The following is a 12633-nucleotide window of genomic DNA, read 5'->3' on the forward strand; positions in this document are numbered from 1 at the left end:
AGCAGAAAGGTAAAATAAAGGGCTGTGCTCAGATTAATGCCAAACTACAAAGCATTTAATATTGCGGCATCTAGAATTGTAGCTTAAATAGAGGTTCTGCTGCTTCTTTGAAGATATTGTCAAACATACCATATACGTTAATAATTTGTATTTATTATTTTCCTCTTTTTAATATAGAGGCATTCCAAGCCAAAAGCCCACTCACCACAAAATCAGGTATGAAGCGAATCACTCCATAGAGAAAACCAGTGAGAAATTCTTAAAAACACTAAGGACCAGTGTCATCATCAAACCAGGCTCGTAAAGACACACATTGCATGCCATACTCATTTAGCGAGAACGAGGCTTGCAGGAGATTTGATTTCTAAAAAGGAAAATCCACAGTCTGCACAGACCATAAATCTGAGTGGCTTCTTAACACAGTTAAAGGAACAGTACAGCGTTAGGAATACCAGCCTGTATTCCTAATGCTATGATGTCCTACTGCAGACACTATACTGTCCTAAAACAGCTCTCTAGTTGGTGGTCCAATCCAATTCTCCCTCATAGTGGAGCACTGGAAACTGATAAGCATGTGCAGCGAGCATCAATATGTTTCTTAGAGGAAAGCAGTAAAGTCAGTGCTTTCCTATGAGCTGCAAACTCATGACAAGTTTTACTCGGTCGTTGTAGAGAAAGCACCTCTAGTGGCTGTAAGGAAAAAAGCCACTATTGGTGTGCTAAATCTTGCAATTTAAAACATTGCAGGGTTGAAATGAGAGGACAGTTGTACCCAGACCCCATCATTGAGATGAAGTGGTCTTGGTGACTTCAGTGGTCCTTTAAAATGGATCACCCCAGCCCCGTCATGGTTTTAGTTCTCCAATCCTATCAGTTTACAAATTAAAGAAAGGCACAGGGAATGATCCCAACCCGCACCTGTTTGACATACGAGAAGCATGAGCCTGTTTGACTATACAATGATTTTGTATAGTTTCCAAGAGTTTTTGCAGAGATGAAAAATGGAGAGAATTCTGCAGCGAGCAGCCTGCTGTCCGTCACTTTATTACTGAGAAGGGTTAGATAGCACACTTAGGACAGCACACAATTCTATAAAGGGCTTAAATTAAAACTGAGCTCAACGAGCAATATAGGGGAACTAACAAATTGTGACAAGAAGAAACAAAATACCTGTTGTATTAATCATACTTTTGGGAGTTGCTCCAGCTGCAGCAAATATATTTGGTGTTGTGCTTGGTGTTAGACCTCCACCACTGGCGGTGCCAACCGTGTTAACAGCCAAGCTACCAGGAGGAGGCTTTTTCACGGGTACAACTACACTCCTGTAAGAAGAAAGAAAACCAAAAGGAAAAATTAGAATACTTACTACCTAATCAAGACCCCTACCGCTCCATAGCTTAGATTTACGCTAAACTCATTAATCTTGCACTATGACAGAGGGAGCCACAGCAGGCCGACGCAAGAGGCAAATAAAAAATGATTTAAATACATTTCCGGTCTGGGACATTTTCTTTTCATCAATATAATAATGTCAATCAGACATGCACAATAATTTGGTGCGTCCACGAATGAATCGATTCGTCCATCGCTGGCTTGGTTTGCTTTGTCATTGGTTCATAGCAAACCCTTTTGATTTGTTGGAATATAAATGGAAATTCTAATGGATGAATCAGTTTGTTAACGGACAAACCACATTTTTAACCACAATCATTAAAGACTATGAAATATAAAAAGTACAAAGAAAAACTTTGACCCCTTGAATTTCTTTTTTGGAAAATACAAGCACATGACTGTGTTTTAAAGGTATTAGTCTCCTTTAATTATTTAGCGACATTCATTTTTAGTCACACTGACTATATAGTGGACTGTACTAAAGCATATTTATATTTCTAACATTTTAGTAATGCATGCAATGACAACTGCAGGACACACACACACACACAATGTTCTATGATTTAACCTCATCAGCGCAGATATAAGGGAACTACATTACCCATAATTCTAAGCTAGACTTTATAAAATCAAAAGGAGAGCTGAACACAATGACAGTGCATTATTATCATTATTTATTTCATTTTATACGGCAGCACATCAAATTGATCTTTAAATTTACTGAATTTTTTTTAAAGAGAAAAAACTAGACCTCGTAAAGGCTCTTAGTTTGTGTCACAACTATAGATTTTTTGCCCGAGTGTGTTATGGTGCAATTATAGGTATCTCTCAGCAGATGAAGGGCTAGAGATGTGATCTATTGAAGATTAATTGAAAATTGCAGTTGTCCAAGAGCAGTCTCAGAGAAGGGGACTCTAAAAAGCCTTGCAATGTTTCAGAGCTTGAAGGGAAATTTTTGATGTTGTCATTCTCAATCTACTGCATGGCTGACAGACAATCAAACCTGTCTGGCGAGCCGGCAGCTCATTTCGCTGGCAGGTGGCAAACAATTAGACACAGCAATTTGTGCCTCCTGATGACATTAAAGCATGAAACTAAGTTGTATGCAGGGCCTTGTGATTTGTGTGAAAGCATTTCAAAAATAATACTCTTTGCCGTGGCAACTCATTTCAGACTGCCACCTCCCATTATGGCTTTGAGCAGTGAAGACGACAGGCTTCACTTACGTGCGGAGCTAGGCCGCTTCTGTTCAATCCGTCACTGCGCCCCTCGAGACCTCAATCCCCTCCTTTCATCAATATCACCTCATCATTTACATTCGATAGCACTTGGCTGCTGCATACATTACAAACACTAAAGTGCCTTTTGTTGAAGCGTATTAGCGTACTTTTTATCTCTGTGTTGTCGTTTCAGTCTTGCTTTCTAACCAGAACAATACACAGTTTAAAAAGCAAGATCACGCTGCGTTAACATGGATTTTTTTTTCTGTGCTCAAGCCTTTTCACCTCAACCTGGAAACATGCAAATAATGAATTCCTTGTGAGCACACTGCCCAATGAGAGACCTTATCTGCACCATACAAGAAGTTCATATGATGAACTAAAGGTTCAGATGAAATAAAGATGGCTTAAAAGGATAGCAAAAGCCTAGGATAGGTTTAAAGTATTTTAGCATCCTTTCAGTTTACTGTAGTGTTTATGACGCAATGAGTCATAGGCGCTAAGACAAAAACTAAGGATCCTCAAGTACCTAAAGCTCTTTACTAACTTACAGGAGATTTTTTTTTTTTTTTTTTGGGGTGGGGGTTAAACAAATGGGAAGCCAAGGAGAAACACATTTAACACAGAGTTTTAAAGCAGTATAAAGAATACCTGGAGGGAAATTTTTAACATTAAAGGAAAATATGTGTAGCCTCACAAATTGCAAATAAAAATACATTGAGATTTCATGATATGCTGAACAGAAAAATAAAACTGCAATAGGTACCTATCTTTTAATAGGGCTGTACATGTACCTGTATGAGTTCATTTAAAGGGACACTATAGTCATCAAAATAACTTTAGCTTAATGAAGCAGTTTTGGTGTATAGAACATGCCCCTGCAGTCTCGCTGCTCAATTCTCTGCCATTTAGGAGTTAAATATCTTTGTTTATGCAGCCCTAGTCACACCTCCCTGCACGTGACTTGCACAGCCTTCCATAAACACTTCCTGTAAAGAGTCATCTAATATTTATCCTTCCTTTATTGCTAATTCTGTTTAATTTAGATTTTCTTATCTCCAGCACTGTTAATAGCTTGCTAGACCTTGCAGGGTTTTGATTTTTGGGAAAATTAGTGTTAAATGATGAATTTGGTTATTGTTAATGATTATTTGCAGAACCTATGGATTTTACAAATGGCTAATGGCATACCTGTCAAAAGAATGGAACTGCATTGGGAGAATGGCTTGGGCTTCTCTTTTTAATGCTGGATCTGGATATGGTACTGGGTCCGGTCCAGCCTCGGCAATTTCAAAGGGGGCAGCTACAAGGCTCTTTAAGATCTCTTTGACGTTGATGCCTTTGCTTTGGCTGATGCTTGATATGGAGGATGCTGGTTTGAGCATATCACTTGGGCTGTCTGTTAAGCTTTCCTGGGACTTCTTTACGTCAGAGGACAGTGTAGACAACAGTTCGCCCATGACGTCTGGACTTAAACTTGAATCTAGATCAGTTCCATTTAAAATGCTGCTAATGTGTTCTTCTCCGATCCCGGAATCTGTGTGAGGGATGGAGGTCTCTAGATGCAGCTCCTCGATGGGTGTCGGAGTCTCTTTCTCTTTGATGTCAGGAAACAAGGCTGGGGTATCTAAAACAAATAGAAGTACAGGGAATTAAATCCATTTCAACTAAAAAATTGTATGTAATTCATACGTAAAGCTGTCATGGCACATCTTGGCATGCAATGTAAATCACAAAGGCTGCCACGATGCCGTGTATTTAAACATTCCACCAGATAAGTGGAAGTTCTTCAAGAAATCATTAAATTCTTTAATCACCAAAATTGCACATTGTGTTTAAATGATTTACAATTTCTGACAGTACAGTTTAGCGTACAGTATTGCTTTAGATCAGGAACCATTTGCAAATATATTGGTGTTTTTGATTGCATTATTACAAGAGTTTGTCATATCACTAATCACACTATATAAATTAGTTCTTCTCAATAACTCTTTCTATAGATCCATGTTACACTGATCCGATGGCGGTATACTATTACACAAATATGTCTGCACAATTAGAGTCATTTTTCTACCCATCTCATCCTTTTTATGACATGTTCAGTTTTCAAACCCTTAGTTAACTAAGGATAATCAGTAAAATGCCTAAACCGTTATCCTGAATGATAAAGGATGTTGGTAAGGTGATTTTCATAGGATAAGCACCATGAAATTTATTACAAAATGCATGGCACTGTAGAGTATTAAAGTAAAGTGCATTTTCTTAGTTAGGGTTATTAAGAACATCTGCCGACATAGAGATTATGTGATACTTGGCAAAGTGCACAGTTTAAAACTCCCAATGAGCTGATGGCGAAGCATATGCAGAGCCTACCCCTTGGAATCCGAGGGGCATTATGCCCTTCTAGGTGCCTTGTTCTTGCAAAATGCAGAAAGATGAGACTTTGGCTGGCGGTTGACCTACATATCTCAAAAACCACTGCTTGACAGTGGAATTTCAACTACAACATGACCGATTCCTATGGGACTTCCATCCTCTGTTAACCTATATCTAGGTAGGACTGCCACATTCCGTTACCACATTGCCAACTCCTTATATAAATACAACTGCAGGTTTCATTCACTGGATTAAACAATGGGATGATGACACAAACAACTAAATTCAAAAAGACGGGTCTGATGTACAAGAACAAAAGGTTTATGTAGCGACAGCTCTGATGAATCAAACTTAGTACTTTTATGTACTATTGGATGGATAGGATGTTTGTTGGGTGTTTTTTTTCACTCAAATAAAATGCAGCATGACTTTTTTAGAATTATTTAAACTAACCAAAAATCTCCACTATTAAAACCTTGCTGTGCACTGTCCACACCTCATATTAACTAAAGTATGCTTACTGGCCACGCAAATTAATGTTATCTTTACAGTAGAGAACGCTTTATAAAGACCATGTGCTTTCTTACAAAAACAATCAGCTATGGCGCTGTTAGGATACTGGAGACAAAACAACAATCTTCAGCTCTCAGCCCATTTTAAAAACAGAGCCTTAAAAATGATTCATTTTAAAAAGGATTGAAGTGTACCATCTGCACGGAAGGAAAAAAGAAAAGAAGAAAAAAGATTAAAAAAAAGGTACACATGGAATGACAAGGTCACTCGGTGACACCAGTGACACAGAGAGAATATCGAACTGGAGATCGTGCCCAGGGGAGGAAGAGAGTCCAACTGTCTGAATGGAAATCTATTCAGAAACGCAAATTGAGATTAATCAGATGTGAGCGGAACAACTTGCACACAGGACTGATGGCACCTGCTCTGGGAGCAATACATTCAAGTGCAGACACACAAAATTACAATGAGAGGCTCCCCTAAATATGGGCAATGGTGCAACATGCTGTTAACACTTTAAATGCCAGCATGGTGATCAACACACGAAATGGGACCTAATAACAAAAAAGTTACTATTCAATAAGCTGCTAGAAAATCGCTCAAAATTATGTTAGTGGAGCCCTCAGATAGAAATCACTAACATCATAATGGCAGGGAGATCTTTGCAAACAGAGTGGCAAAGTGTTGTTCAATATGCACCAGGCAATCGGATTAACAGGTGCCCAAGTACTAGATGCATCCAGGTAAAATAAACTATTATCACAAAAAGTTAAGTACCACTAAAATTGACCATTTATGAGTGGAATCCAAATGTGTTAACGTTTACCAGCTTAACACAGAGAACCACGGAACATATCGGAGTGCAGCATTCACACTGTGAATCGTGAATGTTGAATATTCTCCACATGTACACGTAATTATAATACAAAATAAGAATATATTGCATTATTCAACCCTATGATGTAAAACAACTTCCTGGACGAAACACCACTACGAGGGAACTTTATAAGTGGGTTTCTATAAAACAAATGTGGTGCTTGTTCCAATTTTATCATTTTGCCTGACTTTTCTATTATAAAGATTTTAGTAAATCCACCCCCTTTATCTACTGAATTTAAAAGCATCAATATGCAAAGGCCAGCAAACATCTTCCGATCCCCATGGCTCATGTTGCATTGGACTATGCGGGATGTCCGGTAATGGTCTGCAGATCTTTATGATGTTTGATTTGCATTACTAGGGCACATTTATTTTCCTAGTTTACACTCAAATTATACAGAGCAAAGGTTTGACATCATGAACTAGGGGCAATAAATATCCTAAAACACAATTCATCTCATCCCAAATCACATATGGCACTTGCTAAATGCATGTAGAATGTACTACAGACATGTGGGCAAAGGATTTGTGGTCAGACAAGACAGACTGTTCAATTTGGTCTAAATTCTAAACATGCCATCTGGCACAAGGCCAAAAGCAGTGAACATCACCCAAGTTATAACAAGCATGGTAGGGTCAACATTTGGACATGGTATATGGGAGTAATTAAATATATTTAAATAGCTCATAAACAGAGCATGTCCAGCTTCTAAGTGCTAAATATGTGTTCCTCTATACCAGGCACGGGAAAGACAGCTGGGGTAATGGAACAACGTACTTGGTAACATACAATGCTTTGACGCTAAATATTTTTGAGATGGTTGTTTTACTGTAACACTTCTGTCACACAAAAAACAAAACATTAAAATTAAGTTGTTATAGTGCCCTCAGGTGCTCTTGAATTTGTTTAAACCATAAGGTTGCCTCCAGCACCGGATCCCCACTTCCCCCAGCTGCACCCAGCTTCTGAAATTGGACCCAGACAGGAATGTCGCTGATTAGCTAGAGCAGACATAGGCAACCTTCAGCACTCCAGTTGTTTGGAATAACACCTCCCACGATGCTTTGCCAGGATTTTGGGTGTAAGATCATTATGGGGGATGTAGTCCACAACATCTGGAGTGCCAAATGTTGCCTATGCCTACTCTAGAGGTTAACTGATGCTCTAAGCCAATCAGTAGCTCCCCATTCATAAAAAGAATGGTTTAACCCCTTCAGGAAAGAAAGTGCCCTGGTGCATCCTGGCAGCATAAATTAATTTCAATGAAGTTGTTATGGTGACTGGAGTGTTCTTTAAAGGAACACTATAGTCACCAGAACAACTGCAGCTTGTTGTATTTGTTGAGTAGAATCATTCCCTTCAGGCTTTTAGCAGTAAACACTGTCTTTTCAGAGAAAATGCAGTGTTTACATTACAGCCTAGAAATACCACTCCTCAGATGGCTGCTAGAAGTGCTTCCTGAGGCTGTGCTGCACAGTGAGCAGCACTGCAAATGCAATGTCTCCAACCTCTGCATGGAGACACTGAACTTTCCTCATAGAGATGCATTCATTCAATGCATCTCTATGAGAAGATGTTGATTGGCCAGGTCTCTGTTTGGCTTGTGCTGTCTTGGTCCCTGATCTGCCACCTTGACAATCTCAGCCAATCCAGTGCTTTTCTACGGGAACACATTGTGATTGGCTCAGATCAACATTTCTGATAACGTAAGCCAAGCAGGTAGATCAGGGACAGAGCCAGCAATAAATGGAATAAATGTAAGATTTTACTATAGTTAGGGTGGAAATGGAGGGGGGGAGGGGGGTAGATGGTGTGTTTGAATACATGCCTGTGTTCCTGACCCTATAGTGTTCGTTTAAGGTATTCTTTAAACGTATTGCTTCTCCATCTAACTGATGGCTAACTTATTGCACTCTGCCTATGCAATGCTTACTAAGTAAACAATTTAATTTACTACTCCAAGCTACCAACCAAAACTTTTCCTCTATTGCAGTTTTTATATGAGCAATAGTTCATCCTGTAAGCGCAGGAGGCAGTTTTTCAGTGCTTTTAATATCAGTAATTGTATATATCCTTACAGTCACTACTTAAACATATTTATTTTTATTGTTACCACTTTCAACGACTATGTCACTTTGCAAGTTTTGTTTTGAAATGAATCATTTTTGTGTGCCTCTATTCCTCCTTGTTTTTTTATTTTTGAATTCAACTTTGGTTTTTTTAGTTATACATAAATAAAAATAGGGAATATTTTTTCTGACAAAGAACATGTTCTTTGGCAGTTTGTGGCAATGGGCTGAGCTTCTATTTTGGTTGCTAAGCTGATTTACCCACAATCCATCAATCAAAAGAATTCTACAGAAAGCAAACGGAATATTTCCCGAACAAAATGGCAGCGCTCAGATACTAAGAACCAGCACAAGGAAGAAAACACAATAAATACAAATAAAGGCAAGTAGCTAGGCTGTTCGTATAATCATTCAAAGGCAATGGGAATAAGGAAAAGTGAAATAAAATAAATAATAATGGACAGTGCCGCTTTAACCATGTAGTAATTTGGAATATGTTGATAATAAACAATTTATAATTAATTGCTATTAATTACAGTTTCTCTTTAATTGTCATTATAAGTTTAATCCCTTAAGGACCAAACTTCTGGAATAAAAGGGAATCATGACATGTCACACATGTCATGTGTCCTTAAGGGGTTAAACAAGTTCATTTGTAAGGCACTGCTCTCCATAATATATTGAAAATAAGAAATATCATTGTTTTATTTAAGGTAAAAATCAGCACGTATATACGTGCAAAAATAATGAAATACAGATAAACAAGAGAGGATAATTTAAACTGAAGATAAATGGTTTCTTTCACCTAAAAAAAAATAAATACTTAAATATATTTTGAACATACATTCTGTAAGTGTTTTTGTTTTTCAGAAAAAAAAGAGAAAAGGAGAAAAAGTGGAAAATGAATTAAAAAACTGTTTATAAGGCTAAGAACTGGTAAAAGAAAACTACATCCTCTTTGATGGAAGAGTTCCTGACAAGCTCCTCAAGCACTGGGAAAGCTCCTTCCCACAGGACAGAGCCATCAATTGGCAGAATATGGAGCGGGAGGCAGCGTGCTCCGAGCAGACAATGAGATGAAGAATGGAGGCACTTTGGGCTGCATTAGTTTTACAGGGCGATCTGCACGGACACAAACGAAGAAGACAGACAGACTCCGGGGAGATGCTAGCGCTCAAAGTGTTCGTTCTCTCAAACCTTTCAACCACTGAAAGCTGCTTGTGGGTAAAGATGCGGATTTATTTACCTGTTAAAGCCACTCTCTGATGGGCCCTACTCATATTGAGAAACGATAGGTAAATAATTCCAGCCTTCACCCTTTAATGTATAAAGACAATGGCCAGCTACAGAGAGCAAGTGTTCTAAAAATAGCACTGCATCCGATACTCCCTATAATAGCACCGCATCCAGTACTCCCTATAATAGCACTCCATCCGATACACCGTATAATAGCACACCATCCGATACACCGTATAATAGCACTCCATCCGATACACCGTATAATAGCACTCCATCCGATACACCGTATAATAGCACTCCATCCGATACACCGTATAATAGCACTCCATCCGATACACCGTATAATAGCACTCCATCCGATACACCGTATAATAGCACTCCATCCGATACACCGTATAATAGCACTCCATCCGATACACCGTATAATAGCACTCCATCCGATACACCGTATAATAGCACTCCATCCGATACACCGTATAATAGCACTCCACCCGATACACCGTATAATAGCACTCCATCCGATACACCGTATAATAGCACTCCATCCGATACTCCCTATAATAGCACTGCATCCAGTACTCCCTATAATAGCACTGCATCCAGTACTCCCTATAATAGCACTCCATCCAGTACTCCCTATAATAGCACTCCATCCAGTACTCCCTATAATAGCACTCCATCCAGTACTACCTATAATAGCACTCCATCCGATACTCCCTATAATAGCACTGCATCCAGTACTCCCTATAATAGCACTGCATCCAGTACTCCCTATAATAGCACTGCATCCAGTACTCCCTATAATAGCACTCCATCCAGTACTCCCTATAATAGCACTGCATCCAGTATTCCCTATAATAGCACTCCATCCAGTACTACCTATAATAGCACTGCATCCGATACTCCCTATAATAGCACTCCATCCGATACTCCCTATAATAATACTGCATCCAGTACTCCCTATAATAGCACTCCATCCAGTACTCCCTATAATAGCACTCCATCCAGTACTCCCTATAATAGCACTCCATCCCATACTCCCTATAATAGCACCGCATCCGATACTCCCTATAATAGTACTGCATCCAGTACTCCTTATAATAGCACTCCATCCAATACTCTGTATAACAGTACTGCATCCAATACTCGGTATAACAGTACTGCATCCAATACTCTGTATAACAGTACTGCATCCAATACTCTGTATAACAGTACTGCATCCAATACTCCCTATAATAGCACTGCATCTGACACTGTGTATATGTACATATTTGTACCAATTCTGTAGAAAATGTAAACGCCATTTTATCACAGCAAATCTTAAAGGAATTCAAGGAATTTGTTTAACAAGATACACCCATTCACAAGCATGTTGCATTTTGATAAATAACTGATTGTTTAACTAGAGTTAACATGTTAAGGACCCTTTATGTATAAACTGCATATATCTGGTTAAAAAGAGAGACATGGGAGTTGATGGCTGGCTGTATAACACAATCACCATGTGCATTTATTTTTTCTCAATACTGTGGTACTGAGCAGACACTGCCACATGGCAACAAAAACACACACATACCTGTACTGGTGGGTGAATTTATTTCTTGTCTGATATTTCGTGCAGCTTGGTTTGCAGACCTTGCCGTTTCCCGCTGAGGTTCCAATATATCACGGTATTTCGAGACCATCAGTACAGATATAAAGTAAACAACAGCCAATGCTAAAAACTGGGCCTGCTTGCTGTCATCCTTAAAGGGAAACAAAATAACATGCCTGTTAGCGCTCAGATACTAAGAACCAGCACAAGGAAGAAAACACAATAGATACAAATAAAGGCAAGTAGCTAGGCTGTTCGTATAATCATTAAAAGGCAATGGGAATAAGGAAAAGTGAAATAAAATAGATAATAATGGACAGTGCCGCTTTAACCATGTAGTAATTTGGAATATGTTGATAATAAACAATTTATAATTAATTGCTAATAATTACAGTTTCTCTTTAATTGTCATTATATGTTTAAACAAGTTCATTTGTAAGGCACTGCTCTCCATAATATATTGAAAATAAGAAATATCAGTGTTTTATTTAAGGTAAAAATCTGCACGAATATACGTGCAAAAATAATAAAATAAAGATAAACAAGAGAGGATAATTTAAACTGAAGATAAATGGTTTATTTCACCTAAAAAAAAAAAATACTTAAATATATTTTGAACATACATTCTGTAAGTGTTTTTGTTTTACACAGAGCACCATCTGAGGTGTAGGTTGTATGGATGGAATGATGGGATAGATGAATGTGGTGTCACATGATGAGCATGACCCATAAAGCATACGTTCTGGGATATACAAAATACTTTTGGCTCAGATAAAGACTTTGATTTAAATATACGGACAAGTGCTAATGGCAAGCATTATATTTTTAACTCTGTAAAATCAAACTGATGGAGGCTTCAAGAAGAATCACCAAAAAGAGGATGTGAAACAATTAAGACTTTAGATCCGGGAAGGACCAGACTGTAACTCACCTTAAAGAAAACCTAGATATAAATAAATATCAGTTGCTTACATAGTAATTCGTAAAGGACCACTGACAGGCAATATTGTCGTAAAAATATGATCTTTAAAGTGACACAGCACACTAGCTAAATAAACATGGGCTATTGGGGTGCTCTGTTTTCTTTAACAAAAATGGCTTTCGTCATGCCATATTGCTACTGGTACAGCCTTCCATAGTTATTATATATTTTTCTCCCCATGGTAATGTGTAATCTGCAGTGTGGCAGTGGCTTGTGTCTCCGGGAAAGAAAAAAGATGTCTGTTCCAATTGTGGACACACAGTGCACACTCTACATGCACAAGACGGACATACCTCACGTTGCAAACGCAGAAAAAAAAATCCCCCTGGGCCATACGAGGGGCTCATAGTGGGGGAAAAAACAGTGAA

The 12633-nt window shown here is 38.5% G+C and overlaps 1 protein-coding gene across 6 annotated transcripts in view; it reads right to left on the reverse strand.

The window, feature by feature from the left end:
* NBEA (neurobeachin) overlaps positions 1-12633 on the reverse strand; it is a 520018-nt gene that overhangs the window by 271173 nt on the left and 236212 nt on the right. For 5 of the 6 annotated variants that reach the window (XM_063429275.1, XM_063429259.1, XM_063429250.1 and 2 more), the window contains 3 exons: positions 11266-11434; positions 3804-4239; positions 1171-1322 (listed from right to left, as the gene is read on the reverse strand). In XM_063429275.1, the coding sequence (XP_063285345.1) occupies positions 1171-1322; positions 3804-4239; positions 11266-11434 (757 nt within the window). The remainder of the gene's footprint in view (positions 1-1170; positions 1323-3803; positions 4240-11265; positions 11435-12633) is intronic. The other variant, XM_063429266.1, reaches the window with a different exon arrangement.

Source organism: Pelobates fuscus, chromosome 1, assembly GCF_036172605.1.
Source record: "Pelobates fuscus isolate aPelFus1 chromosome 1, aPelFus1.pri, whole genome shotgun sequence".
Classification (NCBI taxonomy): Eukaryota; Metazoa; Chordata; class Amphibia; order Anura; family Pelobatidae; genus Pelobates; species Pelobates fuscus.